This window comes from Acinonyx jubatus, chromosome B1, assembly GCF_027475565.1.
Source record: "Acinonyx jubatus isolate Ajub_Pintada_27869175 chromosome B1, VMU_Ajub_asm_v1.0, whole genome shotgun sequence".
NCBI lineage: Eukaryota > Metazoa > Chordata > Mammalia > Carnivora > Felidae > Acinonyx > Acinonyx jubatus.
Window position 1 is genome coordinate 100,941,908 of NC_069382.1, and position 26,514 is coordinate 100,968,421.

At 38.0% G+C, this 26,514-nt stretch overlaps 1 protein-coding gene and 1 long non-coding RNA gene across 4 annotated transcripts in view; one reads left to right on the forward strand and one right to left on the reverse strand.

Annotated features, from left to right (window-relative positions):
• Positions 1-6,379, reverse strand: part of LOC128314474 (uncharacterized) — a 41,211-nt gene extending 34,832 nt beyond the window's left edge. The window contains exon 1 of the long non-coding RNA XR_008296161.1: positions 6,168-6,379. This is a non-coding gene — a long non-coding RNA (uncharacterized LOC128314474). The remainder of the gene's footprint in view (positions 1-6,167) is intronic.
• TNIP3 (TNFAIP3 interacting protein 3) overlaps positions 1-26,514 on the forward strand; it is a 46,792-nt gene that overhangs the window by 10,972 nt on the left and 9,306 nt on the right. For 2 of the 3 annotated variants that reach the window (XM_053217003.1, XM_053217002.1), the window contains 9 exons: positions 3,100-3,180; positions 4,866-4,931; positions 6,375-6,506; positions 9,103-9,231; positions 13,911-14,030; positions 16,876-17,001; positions 21,297-21,347; positions 22,261-22,359; positions 25,502-25,562. In XM_053217003.1, coding sequence (XP_053072978.1) covers positions 3,100-3,180; positions 4,866-4,931; positions 6,375-6,506; positions 9,103-9,231; positions 13,911-14,030; positions 16,876-17,001; positions 21,297-21,347; positions 22,261-22,359; positions 25,502-25,562 — 865 coding nt within the window. The other variant, XM_053217004.1, reaches the window with a different exon arrangement.

Sequence of the window (26,514 nt, forward strand, 5' to 3'; positions counted from 1 at the left end):
AGAAGTTGGTCCAGGTGTTATGGTAAATGAGAAAGAAATGCCCAGACACTTTAAACACACATTGCACCATATAAGGAATAATTGTTCTGTAAGTGGGGCCCTTAGTAGAACTAATGACTAAAAATCTTTGTGTTTATTGAAACATCAGATACTTTCATTAGCAACTGGAAAGCAAAGCAAATACAAATGAAAAATTTCCCCAAATTTTGTGTTTGATTGACTTTGTTCCATTTTAATACATACCTGAGACATATGAACCATAGTAAAATAAATGTTGATTAATCTCCAGAGAAACTCCTGGTGATACATTTATGGCTTTTAAACAATTCTTATTACTGTGCTTTCTCTCTCTCACTTGCAGATTTAGTATCTAGCTTTTCAGTAACTCTTATTTACAAATAAAAAATCAAAGTCCAGGGGCGCCTGGGTGGTGCAGTCGGTTAAGCGTCCGACTTCAGCCAGGTCACGATCTCGCGGTCCGTGAGTTCGAGCCCCGCGTCAGGCTCTGGGCTGATGGCTCAGAGCCTGGAGCCTGTTTCCGATTCTGTGTCTCCCTCTCTCTCTGCCCCTCCCCCGTTCATGCTCTGTCGCTCTCTGTCCCAAAAATAAATAAACGTTGGAAAAAAAATTAAAAAAAAAAATCAAAGTCCAAAAGTTTTACTATTTCTTTCCAGAGAAAGTTATATATGGCAAAAAAAAAAAAAAAAAAAAAAAAGCACAGTGTATAATTAATCTTAATCTGGATTCCCCGAAGGCTAAATCATACAAATGTTTGCTAGACACAGATTTTTTTTTGTCTCTATCACAAATAGCAAGGGAACTTTTTAAGGACCCCAAATCTGTGTTCCCAAGAAAGGTCTGAAATAGGAGAACCTTGAACTTTAGTGTGAATCACTATAACCTCTGAAATTTATTTAAAGTAGAGAAGGGATAAATACGCTGAGCACAGAGGATTTTTAGGGCAGTGAAACTATCCTATATGATACTATAATGTCATTAAACATTTGTTCAAACTCACAGAATGTACAACACTAAGAATGAACCCTAAAGTAAACTATGGATTTGGGTGATGTGTCAGTAACTATTCATCAATTGTAACAAATGTAACACTCTGGTGGGAGATGTTGATAAAGGTGTAGGTGTGGGGGTAGAAGGCATATGGGAAAACTCTGTCACCTTCCGCTGGATTTGCTTGTGAACCTAAAACTGCTCTAAAAAAATAGTCTATTAAAAAAAAATGGAGGCGCTACGATTCCCTTTTCAGAAATTCTTTTTCAGTGTTCGTGGTGCCCTACATTTTGCACGCTTCCATAGTGACTTCTATGCGTTCTTATAGTAAGAACCACTGATCTGGAATCTGGTCTCACTGTATCTCTGCTTTGCTGAGCTCAGGTTACACAACATACAGTTGGCTCACAGCATTTTCCATATCAAAGGTACCTAATATTCAATCTGTTCTGATCCAGAATGAGTCTAGACTTCCTAAAAAAGGGAAAGCCCAATTTTAAGACCCAACATATTTGTCACCTGGATTTTGATGTTACTTCTGGAACTCAGACAAACCAGCTTCTTGAGGTCAGAAGCAAATAGAATAATTCTGAATTTATAGACACATGGAAGAATATCTTTTAAAATGAGGTCTTAGGGGCGCCTGGGTGGCTCAATCAGTTGAGTGTCCGACTTCAACTCAGGTCATTATCTCACAGCTCCTGAGTTCAAACCCCACATCAGGCTCTGTGCCAACAGCTCAGAGCTTGGAGCCTGCTTCAGATTCTGTCTCCCTCTCTTTCTGCCCCTCCCCCACTCACGCTCTATCTCTCTGTCTCAAAAATAAGTAAACATTAAAAAAAATTAAAAATTAAAATAAAATAAGGTCTTAACTGTACATGGGTCTAGGAAGAAGCTAAGAAAACTAAGGGCAGCTTCTATAAAGATGTAACATATGATCCAGCCCTAAAATATTGAGTGAGACATAGGTTAGCAAAGATAGAAAAATAGTTTTATAAATCATTTCTAATGAAAAAAGCCCTTGAAACCCCATGATGATTATAAAAGAACACTCCCTGTAAGTGCTTTTGGCAAAAGCCAACATGTTTTGAAAATATTTAATTGTTCATGAATATCTTTAATTAATTTCCATAACTATTGAGCTTGAAACTAAGTAGCAGATTTAGGACTACCCTCATCACCAGATTTGTTGTACTGTTTATATGACTCAGAGATGAGATGGTAACAAGACTATTGAGTTACTATAGAGAAAACAGCACTTAAGTGAGCTTTGTTGGTGGTCCATTTAGACAGATGGCCCACAGTTTCCAGAGCATTTGTGCTTTCTTTAAATAAATACCCCCAACACTGAGGGGGGAAAAAAAACTGAAAAGAAAGGTGGTTAACTTTTTCGTTGTGCCAATGATTTATTATTTAAACTTATAACCTACTGGCTTTATTCAAAGGGCTGGTTAAAATTGCACAATACCAGATAATCTATGTCAATCTCTGTATAACATAATTGTATGAAGGACACTGAGGTAGCTAGTTCATTACAGTCTTAGAATGGATTTGCTGCCTTTTAATTTTATGTCTTTGTCTGTTTTTCTTGATGATTCTGTCATTCCTCTGACTTTTGTCAGGGCCACTCTTCAGATATGGACATGTCTACAGAAATGACATTTTAGAAATGTTTATTACTATGTAAATACCCAAAATGTATCCATGAAACTTACCTGATTTCCATAAGCATTATACTCTGAATTTCCATTTTTTGGGAAAAGGATTGAAATCCAAACTCATAAAATCCTAATTTCTTGTTTGACTAATATATACATTTATAATTTATTAGAGAATTATTTTGTTAATTAATTCATATAAAGGAATTTGAAATATAATATAATGCTTCTTCATCAACAGGTCTCTATGAAGGAATAATGGTGTGAGGATTGTTACCCCTAGAATAAGATATTTTTATAAATCACCATAGAAGAGTTAGCCAAATGCATAGAGTTTGTGAAGGACAACATTTTTCCTGCTAATTTTATAGAAGATTTTGTTTCACAATTTCTCTTTCTTTTTTTTTTTTTTTTTGTTTTTGTTTGTTTTAAGCATGATCAATCATCAAGCAGAAAGAACTTGACAAGTTCTCTTGAACAAAAGATAAGGTGCTTGGAAAAACAGAGAAAAGAGGTAATTTACAAATATTAGCTGAAGCAACATGTATCATGAGTTAATGCTGAGAATAAAATAGAGTCTAGAGTCTTTTATTTTTGTTATTGGGTCACAGTATTTATTTCTAGGATTTTGGACTGCATTATTTTGAGAGGAAGTACTTTTTTCTTATTCACCTACATTTCTCTTACCCAGTCTTTCAGTGTTTGTGTAAATGAGTGAAAAATGACAAAGTCATAAATCTAATAATTATCTTAATTTTTCTCAAAACTTAGATGTTTCCTCCACATGGACTATGTGAGCTTATCACCTGTGCCTTATGCCTTGCAACTTGACATACCTTGAAACTCAAACTGTCAAAGGCTTTAGGTGTAATTGACTTAGGCGCTATGATTTCATGAACTGGGTATCCAGCCACATAGGGGTTAAGGAGCATTATTGAAAAAAAATTTTTTTGTTGTTTATAAAATGCCATTAGGAATGCGATGGATATTATTATGAGTTCTGTTTTTCTGAGTTTAATGAATGTTAGAACCTCTTTATTCTTCTTGAAGATGAAGAAGTGAAAAGTGTAACAATGTTAACACTGTGTATGTTGTCAAATTTTAAATTAGTTTCCTAAACGATTGTATATGTTTTATCCTTCATGTTCTTCTGTATGGTGCCTTCTACTCCTCTTTGATATTACATAAAATATTGTATCCTTCTGGAAAATTATTGAACTATAACAGGGTAATGTTACCATGGCATAGAAATGTTAATCCTTAAAATGCCAACAGATATCTTTATATAATAATATAATATAGTCTCTACTAAATACCCATAGCTATTTCCAGCATAAGATTTACCTAGGGACTGGGTGTCTGGATTAGATATTTTGTTTTATAATTAGGAGAATATGTTGCTTCCTTTTAGTCATTGTAACTATCTTCTCAATCTCTGTCCCATATTGAAAGTGTTGGAATTTCTCTTGATGTAGGAAGTTACAGGCTTCCCTTACAAGAAAACTAAAACACAGGACATAGTTTTTTTTCTTCCTTTTATTTAGCACATAATTTTAAAGCTTCTAAATTGCAGCCTAAATTATTTCTAAATATTCTTATGACAAAACTATTATTCCTTGAAAATCTATAATTTCAAAATGGTGATATTATCCATTCATTACATATACATTACAAGTCATGTGTTGATTTTAAAAAGCACAATATTGCAAGCACATGATGGTAAGTTATCGGGATTTGGATTTGTTAATATAAATTCTGCTTTAGAAAAGCTAGAAGAAATATTTAATTATAATAATCAGTGTAAGCACACAGAAAAATATGAAAGGTTTGAAAAAGACCCTCATATATTAATAAATCTTACAGAAAACCATCAATACTCCCAAAGTTTTACTGGATTTTGATTGTATTAAACAAAGATGAAAACTTCAAATAACAAGCAAAGTTGAAAGTTCTAATAACAGTTCAGCTGACTAGTCAAGATGTACGTAAGGCTAAATGGTTTTTCATATGTTAGCCAGTTATGAAAAGACGGAGTGTGCTCAATTCAATCGTCCCAGCCCTACAAGAACTTGGTGGAAGGAATATTGTGTTCAACCGTGGCTTGCAAATCTTACTAGCCCCCCAAAAGTGATTTCATTTTGGCCAAATTTCCAAATGGGCAGAAATCCATATTGATTCACCAAATTTTAATAATTTCAGCTCCTGGAAGTTAACCAGCAATGGGATCAGCAATTTAGAAGTATGAAAGAGTTATATGAACGAAAGGTAAACACCTCTCTGTTTAGTATTTGCTTTAGATCAGTAAGCTGGGGGACCAAGTCTGTGAAGATTCTCACTGGTTTCAGCTGAAGGAGACATGTGGCTAGCCAACTGTTGAAAAAATGATGGGGGGTGGGTAGGGAGAAGGTGCTGAGTGCATTATTGGTCTCTTGGTACTGAAGATTAGTGAAGGATATCAGTGAATTATCTTGAGCATGACAAAAAAAAAAAGGTACTAAAAATAGCCTTTAGCCTCTGGCGATGTCTCTAGAGTTCTTATGCACATTCATCATAGCTCATGGAATAACCTGTTTTGGATTTGTTACTAGCAGCCATAAATACACAAAGTTATATGTGAGGTAGGATATGGCTTAAAGTTCATACTGTTTTATACAAGGCCACTTCTCTAATTCTTTAATTAGTTGGCATAAGCTATTTCCACAGATAAAGAAATGAACAAGGTAACAGTGACAGTGTGAGGAGAAGTGGGGCATTCCCTCTTCCCCCTACAGCATATTCTCTGTCAAGAATCTTTTGCTTTGATGAGAAAGAACTTTTTGGAGAGAATATCTTTTAATAGGTCAAAGTCAATTTGTAATTTAAATTATTCCACGTTCAAAAATAGAGAAAAGGAGAAAGTAAATTCCCCTAAATAATTCAGAATTAAGAAACCTGACCACAAGTGAGTAACAGAGCAGTATTGCTCTCTTCTTCCCCATTTTGATACACTGAAGCATTAAATTTAGTAAGTGCAGGATAATGCTCCCACTACAGCAGGCCTGTTATATTCAGTCTGGGGCAGCTTTGGGGTCTCCAAATTTTAAAGAACATGGTCCCAGAGAAAAATGTGTAAGCTGCTCAGGAAGAACGGCCTGCAGGTGTGTGAAGACCCTTGGTTAACAGTGGGCATAATTCCCATCTTTGATAAAACACCCTTTTCTAAGGCCTCTCTTACTGGACCGTCATCGCTCTGAGAACTAACTTGGCATTTCGTAGGGCGTCAAGCATTGCAGATTACTGAGGAGTTAAAAATCCATGTCTGTTTTTCTCTGGCCCAGGCAAATTCACTCACCCCCTAACCCCATGCTGCCCTTTTCAGGTCAGGCAAGGCACATTTTGAGAGTTAGGAATAGAATGACAGGCTCAGAAGCGTCCCCGTCTAAGATCTAAATCTTTATTCTCTCAGAAGTAGTGTGGTTTGGAGAAAGGAGGGAAGGGGCTTAAGGCTGTTTCGGTGTTTACTTTTTCCGGTAGGGGAAGCTCTTCCTTAAGTGCACAGGTCCTGACCTTTGCTATGGCTGGTGGGAAATAGAACCTCTCTTAGAGGCCGCCCAGGAGTGGGGGCGTGTCCGTCCCTGCGTGCACGGGGTGGGGGAATAAATCCGGAGGTGGGAGGGGACGTGAATTTCAGAAGTGGTGTCTGCCACACTGTGTATACGACTTCCTCAGGTCGCAGAGCTGAAAATGAAACTGGACGCCGCAGAAAGGTTCCTCAGCTCGCGGGAGCAGGAGCGGCTTCAAAGTCAGAGAGAGAGCGACCGGCTGCACGACCAGACCCGCCAGCGGCTGCAGCTCGAGGAGGTGGGCGGGGCTCAGGGAGAAGACCTTCCTGGCCCCGGGGCCTGAGCACGCTCGGCGGAGAGTGGTGGGCAGAGACTGGTGGGCGGAGACTGGTGTGCGTAGGAGCGGATGGGTTACGCAAGTCCCCGGGCCGATTCTCTGCGAACTGAAGGAAGGAGATGCCCAGCTTGCGTCCTCGTTTGTTGTCCAAATGAGCAGGCCTTTGCGTGCCAGGCTCTACCCGCAGAGAGTGCTGATCCATAGATTTGGTGCCATCTTTCTAGAGCATTTCAGCCTAGGAGATTAAATTTACCCTTTTGCTTTTACTCAGATACAGTTTTTATTTCGAGTGTTAATAATAATGGGACACTACCTTGTGTTTGTACAGCTGCTTTTGAGCTTACATAGTTTTACAAATAGGTATTGCGTTTGTAATCATAAAAAATAAAACATTTAAAAAACTGCCTCACCTTCACGATCTCATTTAACATTCTCAGCCCATCTGTGAGGGAAATGGTATTTCTGCAATTTTTTTTTTAGCTTATTTATTTTGAGAGAGACAGAGACAGTGTGAGTGGGCAGAGTGGGGGGGGGAGGGAGAGAGAGACAGAGAGAGAGAAAGAGAATCCCAAGCAGGCTCCGCACTGTCAATACAAAGCCTGATGTGGGTCTCAATCCCAGGAATCTGGAGATCATGACCTGAGCTGAGATCAGGAGCCCCACCCTAAATTGTCTGAGCCACCCAGGTGCCCCCTATTTTTGCCATTTTAAAGCTGAGATGTGAAGAGGTTACAGGACTTGCCAAGCTTGCCAACCTAGTACCTGGGAAAATGGGATTTGAACCCAGCCTCCAAATTTGAAATCTCCATTAATCCCCACTGAGAACAAGATGGTGGCCATTAAGGTGACAGTCTTCTTCTAAAATACTCTTGGTTTTACTCTTAGTTATGGGGCTTAATGGATATTATAGAAAATGGGAGGAAAATCTTAAGCTCTAATGGATGCACATTTTTTTTTATGTATGTTAAGAAAAAATAAGAAGTGTAAATAGTCTCAGGTGTAGCCTTGTGACAGATATCATGAAGCGTTGGCTGTATTTTAACACGTGCACCAATCTTAAGGCAATAGCTGAAATCAATGCAGACAGCCATTGGTGTAGATTTTTCTTACCTCGGTAAGGTTCTCCCTGTCCCAGTGAGTCAGAGGAAAACAAACAAGGTTTAGCAACTCCCTTCTGACCTTGTTGCAGTCCCTTCCTTTTCCTGACCAGGAATCATGACAATTGTTCCCTCATGAAGTTGGAACCATTTACAATTTGAAGTCACTTTTAGATTATGTCAAATTAGAAAATGATTGGCTCATTTTCTAAGTGTATATAAGCCCACTCTATTTAAGTGAAAGCAAATAGGAATGTTTTCATTTAAAAAAAAAATCACGTAGATATCTTTTTTTTAAAAACTTTTTTTTTTCAACGTTTATTTATTTTTGGGACAGAGAGAGACAGAGCATGAATGGGGGAGGGGCAGAGAGAGAGGGAGACACAGAATCGGAAACAGGCTCCAGGCTCTGAGCTGTCAGCACAGAGCCCGAAGAGGGGATGGAACTCACAGACCGTGAGATCATGACCTGAGCCGAAGTCGGACGCTTAACTGACTGAGCTACCCAGGCGCCCCTCCTTCTTTAAAAATAAATAAAACTTAAAAAAAAATGCAATTCACTCCACAAAAAATTTACTATCTAAAATATAAAATTAAGAATTAAAAGATAGATATTGTCAACTAACCTTGCTTCAGTTATGTAAAACAGAGGACTTCTTGAAGGTAATCGGAAACATGGAGGAGTGATGGCACTTGGACTTGTTGATCTCTCCCTTTTCAAAGCAGTGAACACAACAATACAGTGCTCTGAGTAATTATCTGTAGTGAAGGGTCTTATTTGCCTGAAGTTTTATCCTCTTCTCCCTCCAGTTCAGAATGATGCAGGCAGGATTGGTCTTTGAGATATTTCATATTTTTTATTGCAATCATACTTTTTTTTTCTTTGTAGAACTTTACTTACTTTTACTAAATTGCTTACCCATCACTCTGTAACAGTACATGGGAACTTGCTTATTCTCTGAACCCATTTGACCCTTGAAAGTGAGGACTGAGGATTTTGAGCTTTTTCTGGGGTCATGAAACTTACTTAGTAGCACTAAGAAGTAGAGAAAAATTTTTTTCTATCTGAACATTGTCCTCCAACCAAAGAATATTGCTTAAATGGAATGTCAAGGGGTGCCTGGGTGGCTCAATTGGTTAAACATCCAACTTCTGCTCAGGTTATGCTCTCACAGTTTGGTTCATGAGTTCGAGCCCCTCCTTGAGCTCTGTGCTGACAGCTCAGAGCCTGGAGCCTGCTTCAGATTCTGTGTCTCCCTCTCTCTCTGTCCGTCCCCTTCTTATGCTCTGTCTCTCTCTCTCTCGCTCAAAAGTACATAAATATAAAAAAAAAATTTTTAAGGAACGTTAAGTGAAAATCTAGCAGGTTCTGTTTTTATTGTATTTCAGAAGTATTCCTACAACATTATCTCATCTGAATTTTATTGATTTAGGTTTTGTTTTCTTGCTGTTTATTTCAGAAGGAAAAGGAGAGCCTAAGTGAAGAATTACATGAATTGAAGAAAGAAAATAAGCTTTTGAAGGAAAAAAACACTCTTGCGAGCAAGAAGAAGGAACAGTATGAATGTGAAATAAAGCGCCTCAATAAGGTACCAGTCCAGGTCAATCTGGGGAGCTGGAAGGAAAGGTCCCTGTAGAAAGAGCACATTCCTAACTGAGAGTCACAACACAATCTGTGCAGCAGTACAGCTCCTGGTCTTGGGAACCTGCACAGGAGTTTCTCTGTAATTTTATAAGTCACTCGTAGCTGCATCTTTCAGCCAAGGCTTTAAGGAATACATGTCCCTGCAAAAAATCATCATGAAAAAGAGAAATGAGGAGTAACTTCAGAAGACAGTAAGAACTTTTTTTTTTTTTTTTTTTTTTTTTTTTTTAGTTCAAAGAACCACGTAAAGCAAGTGGGTGTTTGGGAACAATAGCATATCTCTTGGTCAACCACAAAAGTTTCCTGAGGAAACAGGCTGCTCTTTAAAATCATCACTATGGAGCTGGGTATGATGCAGACTGTATGGAATCATGCTAAAGGCCAGCCCCAAGGCTGATATGGTGGCCTTCCAGAGAAGAAGCCTAAAACTCATTTTTAATTAGGGTGTGGGGTCTGGGGGATGGGGGGGAGGAATGGAGGTAGGTGTGTTAGAAAAACACAAGTGGTTAAGTGCCTTGGCTTCAACTTAACTATTCGAAGGGGCTACCTGTGGAGTGCTGCCAAAGGATGACTCTAGAGAATTTGTGCATTTGTGTGTGTGTGTGTGTGTGTGTGTGTGTGTGTGTGTGTGAGAGAGAGAGAGAGAGAGAGTTTTATGGACGGATAGCTTAATTTCCCTGGGGAAGGGATTGCTCACTTATTCAAGTTAGCAATTAAATCCTTTGCTGTTGATTTTTCAAAGGGCCACATCAGATGTGGACCATAGGAGCACTGGTAGTACATGTTTGAGTCAAGATATTCATCTCTCAAGTTAGATATCTCTTGACCTAAGTAATAGAAATTGACTTCCAAAACAAGAGTGGGTGATTGGCCTTGAAAAAGTGGTCAGTGCCTGTGCTTTTCGGACTGTGTATATTTTAGTGTGGACTGTGTATCTTTTTAGTGTTCAGAGGATCATTTAAAGATCCCCAAAGGGTTGAGTATGTGCCTGTATGGTTGACAGAATGCTTTACAAATGTGATGCTGCATTTGATCTGTTTGTGGGGCAAGTTACTGGTCAGGAGAAAATGGGAAAGTAGAGACTAACATCATAAACAATGCACTTCTCTATCCTCTATGATAGGAAACAGTGTTCAGAGATACAAATTTAGAGCAAATAAATTTTCCCTTTTATCCTCTGTTGGAAATCCTCCACAGATGAATTAGAGGAACTAATGTTGGGATTATGCTTGAAATCTTTCCCATCTGTGATATTTCATTTGATAAGTTTTCTTCTGCTCTCTAATTCATTTCTGTAAATGTTGACACAAGAATATACACCCTATAGAAATTAGAACAGCCATGAACTCTGTTTTTTGCTCCTATGTGTACCCTTAATTTTTGTGTCTCTGTATTTATAATCTAATATTTTCAAAGTTAGTAAAATATTTTTAACTCTTGTGATTATAATAAAATTGAGAAAATGAGAGAAATTAATTTGAGTAAAATTCAGGCCTTTATGCAAATGTCACCTTCTCAAAGAGGATTTTTCTGGCTACCCTAATTAAAATTACATATTCTGTCTCTGATATTCCTATTTTAATGTTTCATTGGAATTTATTGCTATCTAAGATATATTTAATGTCTCATATTAATTACCCTATTTGTTTCCTGTCTCCCAATCTTGATTGTAAGCTCCATGAGGGGAGGACTGCACAATCGACTTCTCTGTTTGGCATAGTAGGCACAGTATTGAGGGCTCATAATACTTTTAGTGGCCTATTAATATGTTTAATTTCTCTCAAAATCTGAAAAAAAATGGACCTTTAAGTCAAAAAAACATTTTCATATTAATATGAAATATATTCATCTTTGTAAGAATGCAGGTAGGAAACATAATTTTAATATGCATTTATTTGGAGGAATGGACTCACAAATACAACATAATGTAGCCTAAGTTTTTCTAATTTTTTCATTCCTGTGTTCTGGATGCCAACAATAGGGCATTGCTCACAGTATGTTCTTAAATATTTATTGAAAGGATAAATTAATTAAATAATTTAGCTGGCACATAATATGTTCAGTAGCCAATTCTGGCCCCAATATTCATGCTTTTTTTTTTTTTTTTTTAATTTTTTTTTTTTAACGTTTACTTACTTTTGAGACAGAGAGAGACAGAGCATGAACTGGGGAGGGTCAGAGAGAGAGAGGGAGACACAGAATCGGAAACAGGCTCCAGGCTCTGAGCTGTCAGCACAGAGCCCAACGCGGGGCTCGAACTCACGATCCGTGAGATCATGACCTGAGCTGAAGTCGGATGCTTAACCGACTGAGCCACCCAGGCGCCCCCCAAGATTCATGCTTTAGCAGGCATAACACATTACTTATGAGTAGTGAAAAAAAAGTAATAAAAGGATACTTTAAGCCAGCTGTACTTCCACTACATCTATACCTTAAAATATCATTTAAAAAGCAGAGATAGAAAGTGATGAGCTATGAAAGGTTTTTTTCTCATTTAGTGAATGTATTAGTATCTAATGAAACGTAAGCAATTACTATTCATACATACACTGTGGATTGTTTCTTCTCTTAGCACAGGAATAAATAAAAGTTACTTAAAACGTTCATTTGGGTAGTTGATTTTGCACACCCTCCATCACAGCTGGAATTCAGGGCCCACCCTGCTTGCACTAGCAGACCCCCTGCTGACCCATTCACCACAGCAGAAATTTGTAGCATATCAGCTTAGTAATTAACATATGGTTTTCAGAAGTTCACACAACTCTGTGTACTCAATTAGGCTTATTTGCTTTGAAGGAAATACCCCAGGGCATTGTTTTCATTGAGTTCTTAAAGAGAAGCCAGATGTTTAACCAAAGTGAGAGAAATTACCTGAGGCTCGTCAGCCAATGCCACCCATGGGCAAAATTGATTTGTCCAACATCTCACCATTGTAAGATGGGTAGATCTGTTTAGTATGCCTGTGCTGATAGTAAATTACTATTCTGGAATAGGTTACAGGTATTTGTTCAAGGAAGTTAAAAAACCCCAAGATGGAATAAATGTCTATTAAACTCACCTTTCAGTTATGACTCATTTGAAAATTTTCTAGAAACCTGAATAGCATGAAAGGTAGACCAGGAAATTCAAATATAACAACACCCACAAAAATAGTCTGTTCATAGGTGTAGAATATGAAATCGGCATAGTTGATCGTCTTTAACTCATTTGGCTCACCCCATCCTAGATTTTCTCCACTTTTAAAAATTGTAACTAATATACTACTTCTTAAAACCATGTAGCTTAACAACAAGTTCTAACAAAACATGAATTATGAAACAACTTTTATTGTTTCTTTAAATTCTTGGAGGAAGAAAAAAGTTCTTGTTTCTCTTGTAACTTCATGAAAAATGATATTTACATTAGGCTAGACAGTATCCATAGACTATAAACACATTCTATTAGGAAATTCCTAGCCTGCCTACAATATTTAAGACCATAACTTTGTTTTGTTTTTCCTACTTTTATGATCATATTGTACAGTAATGCAGGAAAGTAAGTTACAAATAGTACCACTGAATGAACGTCACTGAAGCTACTAAAGAAATTCAGAGGAAATGAAGTCTTGGAGTTCTGAAAGCGAAACTTTTCTGTTTGTATAAAGGGATCATTTGATAATGAGCAAGTAGTCATATCGTATGTGGGCGCTGAGACCACACCAGGATGAGGTGTGTTGTGTCTTAATTTTGGCGGCCGTTTTATTGAACTCGATCATGAACCAAGGTCTTCAGGATAGAGAGAATGTATTCTATATGATCTGACAAAGTATAGGATATGTAAGGTATTATGGTCTAGTGAATAATGATGGTTGTCTAAGAGACTCTTGTTTCCTTCATCTCCTCACCCCACAGTAAACCAATAAGTTGTACTGAATGTCAAGAAAGCAGAGCTTCTCTACACCCTGTAGTGAGTTCATGCATGTTTTATTGGAGAATAAATATGACTGTGGCTAAGCCAGGGCATGGTATACTGAGGAGGACAGTACAATAGATCTAAGGAATAGTGATCTGCACAGGTTCACATTTCTGTGGGTTTTCTTCTCTCCCATTGGGAGCAGGGCTGTAGAACATAGTATCACTCAAAATGTCATCCTGAACCAGCAGCGTCAGCTTTTGAGGATTGCAGATTCTTAGACCATCTCCTTAGATCAACTGTTTCAGGATCTCTGGAGAAGGTGCCCAAGGATTTGCTACCTCTCCAGCTGATTCTGATACTCTAATGTTTGAACATTATTGATAGAGTCTGCTTTTGATTGAAGCAGGAAATCTGAAAAAGGGCTATTGATATGTTTTCTTTTCATGGTTGCCTTGGTGGAGCAGGACATCCCTGACATCAGTATCGGAAGCCCTTCTTAATAACAATGACAGTTGAATAACATAAGCATCATCATGGAGAAAAGACAGATTCTGAAAAAAAAAAAATATGCTAGAAAATGAGAAGGAAGAAAAGTAATTCAGTCATAAAAGGGGCATCAAAATGGAGTTCTTTCTTGGGGGGGGCATTTGAGATAATTCTAATAATCATAGAAGAATTCATAAGATGTGGTAACTCTCAGTTCAACGGTGTGCTTATCTTATAACCTAGGCTCTTCAAGATGCCTTGAAAATCGAGTGTTCTTCATTTCCGGAGGATTGTTTGGGAAAATCTGAACTGGAGTGCAGACATAAGGAGATGAGAACAGAAATGGAAGTTCTCAAACAGCAGGTGAGAAGTGGAAAGTGACATGATCATGTGGAGAACACAGGGCCCATTGTTCATGCTCCTTTGGATGGTTTTGGAAGTCTTCCTATTCAAAATGTGTCCAAAATTATTGCATTTATTTTCATTAGAATTATGTAATTTTAAAGCTTAATAAGAGAATATACATCGGCTAGCCCAACTTCCACTTTATGAAAGAGGAAATTAAATTTCAAATGGGTTGAATGGCTTGTCCAAGATCGTACGGTTAAAAGAAGGACTTACTAATTAACCTTTTTGGTGAGATTTAATTAGCACTGGTCCAGAGAACTTCATGGAGACATGATTTATTTTGAAAACACTATTAACCCAAACCCTGGACCTTTTCAGCAAATGGTAGCAGCCACGCTGTTACTCCGTAGCCGCTGGTTTCCAGGCCTTTGAACAATGAGGACAGTTTTAAAGGGAAATACTGTGCAGTGATCATAATCTCTGAAGAGCCAGATCTGCTCATCTACCGCCACGTATGGATGGCACCGCCTAGCAATTTATTGATGCACTTCTCCGTCCTCTTCCCCACTCACCCAACCTCACTCCATGTCACCAAGTAGACAGAAGAGTAAAGGAGGCTTTCTCTAAGCTTCTATATATATCAGCAACATAGGGCTGTGGGCACTGCCTAACCTATCTGGGTCTAAATTTAGTTCAGCCAGCTGGCGCTAGCTTAGCCGAGGGGCCACCCATGCATAACACATCTCTTTTCCTGTAGAAGGTTAAATAAACTAATGAAGGTAAAGAGCTGGGACAGTTCATGGCGATGTCAATAAATATAGGATACATGCAGGAATTCTAATCTCTGAAGCATGCATGGTCAGTAATATATTAGCAATGGGGGAGAGGATGTTATGGAACAAAGGGCTGGGAAGTATGTCCCTGGAACTGATTTGTGGACTGTTTTGCTCTGAGCAAGGCCATTTACAAGGACTTTTGATGCAATACACCAAAGAATTAAGCAATTGTATTATTGTTGTTGCTGTGTATTGTTATTACTTCATTGGAAGTAACCTATCTGTAAATGTAAAAAATTCAGAGAAGCTGATGTTAAAGTTGAATTTTTTCTCCTGTCAACCCCATTTGAATAATCTGCCTCATTACATTTAGCTTCAAACGCATAGTTTAAAATAAGCCTATGAAGAGAGTAAGAGTATTAAAACTCTGCCAAATTCTCAACTCCTAAAGTACCATTGGCACTAGCCAGGATTCCTCTGAAAAAAAACTACTTCTTATGTTCGGACACTTGAATCATCTTGGATGCTCTCATATAATGTATCCCACATGCAAGTGAGTCACTCTTACACATGCATGGAGTTTACAGCAAGGGTTTAGCTCATGTTGGATGCAGACAGTGGCAGGTATCCTTTTTTTCACTATCCTCAAGAGGTCCAGAATCCATCTTCTTAGTTTTTCTGTGGCTCTTTTGCTAACTTTATGCATACACATTTTAACTGTGCATATTTCTAAATGCTCAGCCACAATCACTGTTTCACTGAATGTCACATGATACACTAAAGGAGTTAAATTCACAAAGAAACTGAGTTGGAATCTTGGCCACCTGACTGACGTGATGACAACGCTATCATATTGTATTTGATAAAGAGTGTTCAGTTTTGATCAGATGAGCTTCTCCCATTTCAAATGCCTCTGGTAATTGTTTACAGAGCATTGGTTTGACTCTGTCTGGAAATGAGCCTCAGCCCTTAACTAAAACCAAAACCAAAACAAAATGTCAGCTTAGCTGGGTGTAGTTCCCTTGCAATGCTTCTGGTGAATAAAACCTTCAAAATTAAATGTGTATATCTTCATCTAGATATATATACAATGTTTGATTTCATCCTCTCTTGCCTATTATATTCTGTTCTATTATTATTGACTTTAATCAGCTTCTAGTTAAAATGTGCTGCATTATTGGGGGTGAAGGTGCAGTGTGCATTAGTACTAATAGACAGAAATCTAGCTACTAAGTTCCCATGTAAGTTGTACTTTAAATTCTTGTCTTAAAGGAACTCATTCCCTAAGCTTCATTTATTTTCATAGTTCCATATACTAGCCTCCAAGCCATCAGTCGACACTATGCCAATTAAAAACAATAATGATTAAATCTGTTTTTCTTTTGGTTTGATTGCTTTTCTGGAATATTTGGAGTATTTCATGAGAGGCACTCCACTAAAATATTACTATGCTTGTTTGTTTGTTTTTAATGATATACCCCCAAAATTACTGGGGCAAATTGTGAATACCTTTTAACAATCATTTTGTTTTTCCACATCCATGAGCCTTTCGTTTCTATCTTGTGTTCAACTTATTGTTATATTTGGAACCTAGCATGCCAATATTTACTGGCTTCACTTAACAGCTATTGTCAGTAAACTGTCTTTTAGAACTTCAAGCACCCTTGATACATCAAAGCCTTGTGTTAGGGATGGGTGACTTGCTCCAGGATAGTGACACTTAACCCTGGGGGGCGGGGCTCATCACAATAAGGAAATGTGCAGCAGAATAATGGGTGAGGACAATGGGTGAGGATAATGGGTGAGGGGAATTGTTTTTCCAAAATATCTGTGCTGTTACCTTAGTTCTGAATTCCTGACACATACTCAAGGAGGAAAAAGTTGAGAACTACCATTCTAAACAAAGCAAGAGATGAAATTTTGGCTATATTCATTAGAATAGAGTCTCACCATGAAAAAATATTCATGAAGAGGATAGGGATTATTCAGATAGGACAAACCCAGATAGTACCTCTTCTGAAATTCATTTACAATGACTTAGGATAAAAGGATGCTCACAGTAACAGTAAATCAATATTTCCTAGGTGCAAATATATGAAGAAGACTTCAAAAAGGAACGATCAGACCGTGAAAGACTTAATCAAGAGAAAGAGACTCTACAGCAAATTATTCAAACTTCTCAATCCGAGTTGAATAGGCTGAATTCTCAGGTATCAGTCAAAACAAAAATAATCTTTACCAGCTCATGCGTATTGTTTTTAATTTTTTTCATTAAAAATTTTCAAGACTTTGGGCTTCTGTTAATTGACATTGATTTTCTCTGAGAGGTAAGCACCTGGGATGAAATCACTCTTAAACAATCTCATAAAGAGATGAAAATGACTGGAGATTTCTTTTAACTTAAGTATATTAAGGAGTAACCTAAGAATTTGGATTCCAAAGTCGTGTATAAAATCCAGTTCTTCTGATCTTTTTCTCATAATATTTATCTTGGTGGAATGGGAATTGAACTACCTAGTACTCAAAATTCAAATCCAAAATGCGCCAGCACATTGAAGTTGTTTCTAAACTCTTGTCATTTTCTTTGAAGGTCTATGGTGGAATGTTCCTGTCTTCCAAAAACATACATATCTCTGAATGTCATTTATATATATAAAATACTGAGAATTTTGTTCGCTGGGTTCCCCAGCTAAATGTGACTGGCACACTCTCAAGGAAGCCACATAGCATTTGCCAGTTTATTGAAATAAAATATATTAAATATAAGCACATTACAATTAAATGCAATGGGATATATTAAGAGTAGACTCAGCAAGTTGCCACAATGGGTAAATATTGATGTTAATGAGGAAGATGTAGCTAACACAATTTTGGCTTAAGAAAAGAAAATGAACCACAGAATTTTTGATTTGCAAAATCATCCAATACTTCTAAGTAAATAGGAAATTGTTGCGGGACATGGTGTGACAGGAGCTGCAAGATTCTTAGTCTCCAAAGAAATTTTTAACTATTTGTCATCCCCTTCTTCCTGATAGAAAGTATACTGTGAATTAAATTTAATTTCTTTTCCGATGTTTTTCAAGGATTCACTTGAAATTCCTAATTTTGCATGCAAAAATCATTTGGCAGAACTATTTTCCAAGAAATGGAAAGGAATAAAATCGTGGTAAAAATATAATAAAATGAAAATAGTGAAAATAGTTCAGTTCTGATTACTCTCGGTGAGGAAATCACTCTGAATTTGTATCCTTTATATGCAGAGCTCCCTTAATTTGTTCTAAGTTGTCACTGCACAAGTTATCTTACCTCCAGCCATATTTTAACTTGATTCATTCTACTGTATTAAGTTCAGACTGATGATAAGTTTATATCTGAAATTGGCAATGTCCTTGTCATTGTAGAAGGTCTAGTGCATCCAGGAACACATAACCATCTAATTATACTATAGACTATAATCCACAAGTAATTTTCATTTCTGTGTCATCTGCAAACTAACTTTCTGTTGATATTAACAAAATAATGCCTTGTCTACATACAGTATGGGATAACTCTGTTAATAAACTAAGGGATAATCTTTTTTTTTTTTAATTTTTTTTTTTCAACGTTTATTTATTTTTTTTGGGACAGAGAGAGACAGAGCATGAACGGGGGAGGGGCAGAGAGAGGGGGAGACACAGAATCGGAAACAGGCTCCAGGCTCTGAGCCATCAGCCCAGAGCCTGACGCGGGGCTCGAACTCACGATCCGTGAGATCATGACCTGAGCTGAAGTCGGACGCTTAACCGACTGCGCCACCCAGGCGCCCCGGGATAATCTTAATGATATCTTAAAACTACCAACATTTTTCTTTAAATAATGATAGTCCAAACATTTATTTTTCAAAAGTCTCACTCACTCTGGTAAAAGGATGGTAGAGTTCACAAAGGGAACTGGTAGATGGCTTAACAATCTATGTTAAATGTATTAACAGCAGATTAAATGCCATGATATAATAGAATTGGCATGATGTTATTTGAATAGCATATTATCTGTGGTCCAAATGGGCCATTTGACCAAAAAGGAATTTTTAGGTCAAATCATTCTGGCACTAGTTGCTTACATACCAGAGGTTATTCATTCTATCACTAAGGATATTTTAAGTCAATGACTGATAAAATAAAAGTGTGGTGAAGGGCAAGATACTTAGAGATACTTAGGAGTAGGAGAAATTTAGGGGTAAAAGCTTTGTGTTTGTGTCTGCTTTGACAATCAGGAATGACATTGAGCAAGTTCTCCAACTTTTCTGTGCTTCCTTTTTCTTCCTTCATCTGTAAAATGACAAAGTTGAACCAGATGACCTCTAAAATATTTCTTATAACTCTAAAAGCTCTGTCTCTAAAAGTGAGTTACTAATTCTCATTATACTCACCTGTAAAATATGGATGATGGTTCCTACCTCATAGACATCGCAATGTTGTTTTCAGGGTTAAATGAAAACAATCTATACAAAAACATCTAGCTTCGGTCATGGATCACAGGTATTTCACAAATGATTTTTGTCTATTGGAAGGGGACGTTTTTAAATAGAGTTTAGTTGTACAATTAACATGACACCTTTAGTTCCTTGTAATTTAATTTTGATGCTCACTTTCTTTCTGCAAGGCGCTTTGTTATATACTATGAGGAAATAAAAAAATGATCCTTGCTACTATTAAAGACTCACAGTACAATGAGGGGGACCTATATAGTCTATCCTTATCATTTGTGGACTCCATGTTTGTGAATTTGCCTACTCACGAAGGTGTATTTGTCACACCAAAATCAATACTAGTGCCACCTAAAGTCATTTGTGAACATGCAGTGAAAAACTTGAGTCACCTTATATGCTTGTTCCCAGTTGAGGTCCAATAAGTCCTTGCCTCCTCGATTTGGCTCTCAGACTATAAAAAATGTCCTTTTTATGGTTTATTTTGTGTCACATTTTCTCATTCTTGTTCTTTTTGTTGGTTCTTTCATTGCTTAACATGGCCCTCGAACGTAGTGCTGAAGTACTACCTAGTGTTCCTTGGCACAGGAAGGCTGTGCTGTGCCTTACAGAGAAAAGACACATGCTAGATAAGCTTTGGTTAGGGATTAACATAGTGCTGTAGGCCAAGAGTTCAATGTTAATGCATCAACGGTATATGTGAGATGTCTTTAACAGAATCATGCATAAAACAAAATTATATATTGATCGGTTAACAAAAATGGTATGACCAGAGGCTCATAGGAACCTAACCCTGCATTTCTCTAGGAACACTGGTTCAGTTAGCCACTTTAGTGTTCATGGTGACTTTATTAGAACATAACTACCGCAGATAATGAAAGTCGACTGTGCACAATACACATCGGACTATAAAAAGTCACACGGAAAATGTATAATGTTAAATGGGAGGACGAAGGAAGTAGAGAATAATTCTGATAGGTGAGACTTGGAATGGTATCATTCAGTGGGGATATATGCCTCACAGGGTTGTGGACCATGCTGTGGAGGGGTGACGATAGCATGACTAATGAGTCCAAGAAAAAACAGCTTTCTGTCGTTGTGTCAGAGGTTGAAGGAATCCAGAGTGGGTGACTCTGACTGAAGAGGTTGGGTCTTAAACAGTGAGAAGCCAGAAAGTACAGTAGTGTGACTCTGAACAAGTTACTCAACATCTCATGTCTCAGCGTCCTCATCTGCAAAGTAGTGATAATAATATTTAAGTATCACACAGAGGCACTGGGAAGATATGGTGAGTTACTATATGGAAAGCACTTAGATCAGTGCCTGGCATGGATTAAGTACGTGTACAACTTCTAACATTTATGATGGACGCTTTTGAGTGTACAGCTGACCAGTTCCAGTACATTCAATTGGCAGTGGAAGCTGTTTCTGTATCTGTATCTATTCCTATGTCTCTAGATATTTATATCTATATCCCAGTATATCAGCCTAAAACTTAGACTTACAATACTTTCAACAAATAGGGAGAAGAGTTTAAAACTGTATTCAACTTTCCAAAACTTCATTTGGGAATTTCAAGATAGACCCAGTACACTTCTAGAAACTCCAAAACTTGACTGTTTTCACCGTTGGCATTGCTGCTATCAGTGCTTCACCCCTTGAGCATCTGAGCAGGTCATTGACGGCTGGGTCAGGCAAGAGTAACTTTAGGGGGCACCTTGGTGGCTCAGTCTGTTAAGTGTCTGACTCTTGATTTCATCTCAGGTCATGATCTCACGGTGCATGGGATCAAGCCCTGCGTCGGGTTTCATGCTGAGTATGGAGCATGCTTGGAATTTTCTCTACGCACCCCCCCTCCCCCGCCTCTCTCTCTCTCTCTCTCTCTCTCTCTCTCTCTCTCTCTCTGCCTCTCTCTTGCATGCGCTCTTTCTCTCTCTCTTTCAAAGTAAATAAGTAAACGTTAAAAAAGATGGTAAAGAGTAACTTTAGAACAAACCATGTGAACTCTTTCACAAACAGATGTCTTTGTTTTGTCCATAGATAAAAGCTTGTCAGATGGAGAAAGAAAAACTCGAAAAGCAGTTAAAACAGGTATGTTGCTCCTGACCTGAATTCAACAATCTTCTTGTCATAGTTGAAATGGCAACCTTATGTTCCACCCCCGCACGTATTTCCAAGCACAGTAGTTCTTCGTGGTTCCAATTAAAGACATATTCAAGCTCTGCTAAAGATGGCCCAGAACACCCCTGCTTTTCCTTATCAACTAAAATGTCAGTGGACACATAATGCTTAGGCACATCCAAAGTTTCTCAACCCTAATGTGCATGAAAAACACATGCTTTTCAGAACATGTTAGCAGTAGCACAAGCCTTAGTGTGTGTTCACACTAAGGAGATCTCGTCACAGACCCACGAACACCTGGGAAATATATTTCCTTGGTATTTTTTGCAAGTGCTTACACAATTTACATTTCAAAAATTAAATCAATTATTTGTGCCTTTTTTTGAGAAAATACAGTATCTTCTTGGGCACTGAAGCATTCTGTCCCATTGGTTCTCTAGTAGCCTTCAGGAATGAATATTTCTTCTCTTAATTCTTGATTTCCTCTCTGGACTTTAGTTATGCTGTAGGAATCTCTGGCTACAATTTAAGAACACTTGTTTTATGGCTTACTGGCTGATTCTTCTTAAGCAAGGATCCTCTCTGAAGATAACTCAAAAACATCATGTTAACTCGATTCTTTTCAAGTGTTTCCAACTTCTTCAAAATGAAAAGCTAATTAGAGTTTCACCCTAAGTGAAATTTGACCCACGAGCCTTATCTATATCAGTCCAGAGTCTACATTGATACATCTACTCTGTCGAGTTAGGATTATGCAAGAGTTAGACTAAACCTTAAGATTTAAGCCAAACCTGTGGTTGTATGAAGCAAGTATCAGTGAAGTGTCAATGTGGCTCCCCAGTTCTACCCACTTCCAGTGAACGGACAATATTATCCTCCTCAGATGTATTTCCCAATCTGTAACTGTGGCTTGAATTTCCATCTGCGGGATCCATGCACACTGGCAGACCCTGGGACTGCACAAGATCTACATAAGCACCCAGTAAGTAACAGCTTGCATTTCAACATATAAGTGCTTATATTATCTAATAAGTGCTGGTTTTTTTTTTTTTTTTTTTTTTTTTTTGGTAAAAATTATGTCTGTCTCAGGGGCGCCTGGGTGGCTCAGTCGATTGAGTGTCCGACTTCAGCTCAGGTCATGATCTCACGGTTTGTGAGTTCGAGCCCCACATCAGGCTCTGTGCTGACAGCTCAGAGCCTGGAGCCTGTTTTGGATTCTGTGTCTCCCTCTCTCTCTCTCTGCCCTCCCCCGCTCATGCCCTGTCTCTCTCAAAAATAAATAAACATTAAAAAAAAAAAAGAAATCATGTCTGTCTCTGTAATCTGAGCATGTAATATTCTCCACAGAAAGAGCCTCTTTTAATCCCAGCCTCTATGTTACAGTTACAGTGGTCAATTACACTATAATCATCTTTTGGGGACACTGGACCCACAGACCACACATAGATATGAATGAATTAACTGAAATGTATCAAGTTAAGCTGTAATTCTTTGAAGGAACATATAACATTTTATACAGGTCCTTTTAAATGAAATGCCTAACTCTTCCAAGAGGACATTTTTGTCTATAAAGAAAAGCAAAGTGAATATAGCAAGTCTGAGAGATGCCTTTTTCAGTTATAAACTTATGTTGAACTACTGTGGACATTGCTACATTTGTGCCACAGAGTTTTTGACATTTTCCAATTAAAAGGATATTCCTAAAGCATCCAAGAAAAAGTGACCCACTTAAGTTGCTTTCTGTGACTGTGTCTACCCAGGCAAAATGAAACGAATAGTGGAGCAATTATTTGTGAGTGGAATTGATTTGGACAGTCAACCTGAATAAGTCAGAACCAAAGCACCCTTCTTTCCTTTCCCCATAGCGGTATTCCACCCACCCTCCCCCATGGTCTGGATGCGTCTCTAATTTGTGTTTTGGCTACATAGACAGAATCTTTATACCGGAAAAAACATACATTTTTTTGCATTTTGGAAATGTTCAGACAACTCCCCTCCTCCTTAGTTTTTATTAGCTGTGTTTTTAATTATGCAAAGAATGTTGAGAATCCCTTTACCTGGGATTTTCCTAGCAGAACATGTATGGAGAGCATGATTCTTTTGATTGCCATAGTTTTGTATTTGAGTGTAACTCAAAGCTCTTTTCCCAAGGGAGGAGGTAATGACTCTTCGGGTGGCAGAAGGATGTCAGAATTTAATGAGCATCCTTTAGTTGACCCCGGTGTGACACAGCACACTGCTGAGAATTTGCTTCATTTTGTGTTGTTGCCCCATGTCACTTCTGTGACCCACCCCCATATCCTTTTTTCTTTACCTGCTTGCTTACTTTTCAATCTTCACCAGAAACATTCCTTGGAATTCCCAAACATAGGTATAATTCCCTAAATTTGCTTTCAGAATGTAGAAGTAACTTAATATTGGGGGAAACAGAAAGAGACAGAAATGTACTTTGGAGTTATCTCCTACAGGTTGGGAAATTGTAGAATTATTCTTGTGAAAGGTTAACTTATAAAGCCAATGAGTCAGGCAAGCTCATCTAGAAGTAAAAATGACTATTGTCTTCAAATATTCATTTATGGAAAGAAGGCAGAAATTCACCTAGTCTAAAAGCTCATCAAACTTTCCTGATCAGTTATAAGAGGAGTGGTCCAGACCTTGTAAAATTATCACGAAATAAAGGTCTGTATTTGAAAAAAGATTCTGAGTCATGTATATAATGGCTTGTATTCAGTTAAACAGTATTCAGTTAAACACAATCTTGCTATAACAATAGAATTTAACTCCCAGGGTTCATTTAAAAAGAATATTTAGTGTTCTATGCTTATTTCTAAGCCTGAATTAAAACACAAGCGATAGTGTTTGTAAAATTACAGTATATTTGCCTTCTTTTGGCAACTCTCCTGGAATATAAAACTGAGGCTCACGTCACTTATCCTACGTGTTATTTGAGACATCTAAAAATAAACGAGGAGATAAAAAACAGAGGTGATCTCATTTCCTCTTTTAGCTTTTTCGTGGACCAAAAGGAGCCAAGAGTCTAGGTGTCTGAGTGGGGGTAAAGTGGGGTCAGACTGTACTAAATGCAGCATTTCTTAGTGTCTTGTCAGATAATTGAACTTTAAGGCTACTTTCAGTGGTCTGGCAGCCCTGTAAATGCTCCCTGTTGGCTCATTGTTAGAGAAAATTTCCCGGAGTTATTTTCTGGAGGTAATTGAATAATAGAACAAAAGGTCTGTATTCTCCGTGTCTTGGGGGAGGAAGGGGGCAGGGGTGAGCATTGGCAGCAGGAAGACAGACCATCCTCAGGGGCAGGTGAACCTGAGATTGCTGTGTTCCAAGTGGTTCAACACAGAGACTCTCATCTTAGAACTGAATCTTGAAATGCAGGTCTATAGCTCATGATTTATTCAATGCAGTTTGTTTGACATGTTCCTTGATATTCAATATCTAGATGTTCTTAACTGGTGAAACCTAGAAGAAAATCCCACAGGGCAAATCCAAGTCTGCCCTTTTCTCTCACTGCCTCTCTAGTCTAAACCACCTGAGTGATTTAGAGAAGAGTTTCCGCGGAGGAACACTACAAAGAGAAAGATCTGCCCTGCTTCACCATCCTGAGCCTCTACAAGCCATGTCTGCAGTTAACGGCTTAGATTTCTTCCTTGTATCAGAAAACGTTGAGCTTGTAATTGTTTTCTCGGTCTTTCTTTTGCCTCCTGTGTGAGGGATTTAAACATAGTATTTATTGATGATAAACTGCTTTGTTTTGTTTATGGGCTGTAGTAAGTTTTACAGAAGTGTTTATACTTCTGCAGATATCCAAAACACATCTGCTTCAAAAACAAAAACAAAAACAAAAAACAAAAAAACAAAAAACACCATGACACAACCCCAAAGTACGAGAAATTCTGGCCAGCACAGTGCACAGTGTGGATTTAGAGGGGGGTTGGGAGATGGTAATAGTGATGACGGAGGTAAGAGAGATGAGCGTGATTGGCAACAGGTTTGGACAAAAATTACTTTTGTATTGCCTGCATAATAAAAGCCACATAGTATAATTATATTTTTAATGCGCCTCTGTTTTGTTTGAAGTCCATATTGCTATAATGTTGTATTGTTCCACACAGCCAGACTATCAGTGGTATGCTCCTGACCAGTTTCCGCCAGATGTGCAGCACAAGGCAAATGGTAAGACCACAGCTGTATTGAGCATTCTTTCATGTTTACATTTTAATGGGGTCTTTTCGGGATGTTTACTCAACATACATTCATTCGTACTCAGGGAGGGCCTTCTCTAAAGTTGTGTTGCATACACAACTCTAATTTGATGCACCTGGGGTTAAATTGAACTCCTTCAGAAAAAGAAAATGTTCAAATGCAGAAATGCATGAATCTCAGTCCTGGCTTCTGTTCCCATTCCAGTCTCAGAGTCAGTATCCCATCTGGGGTTGGAAATGAAAACTTCAAGTAGAGCTATACTGTAACAACAACAACAAAGCTCTGTGATTCCACTACAAAGGGCAGATGCACATCCACTCTTCCAGGTTGAGTTTGCTAGACAGATGTTTTAAATGTCACTGGCAGACAGACAGAGGAAACAAAGACTCAGAACTGTGTTCCCTAGTGACTAAATGTCAGACTCCAAGTTTAGGCCAAGGTAGCCCACAACACCCACCTCTAAGTACACTGGAAAAAACCTAAAAAGGCACCTAGAAAGTACTCACAACTAACTACTCTTTTATCTTACTTTTCTTTGGTTTACCATTCTCCTCTTCTTTCCAGAATCTGCCATACTTTCTACTACTTATTTCTATGGTCTCAGGAGGCCATCTAGGAATGGGCTGTATAAACTGTGCTATAACCATAATCTTACCTCTGTTTTCATCACATATCGTCAAAAGTCAGCCATGCCTGCTACATGCTTAAAAATCTCCTGTGACACACACTTGTGACTCTATGTTGTTAATTTCCAGAGATTTTAATCTATCCACAAAAGCTGAAGATGAGCCATATTCCAATTTCAGGTCATACTTGAAACTTGATCTCATTTAGTTCAGATCTGAGATCATAGAATTCTGGTTTTTAGTATAAGGAGCCCATTATGGAGTGGAAATAGAAAGCTAGGGATAACATGTAGTCT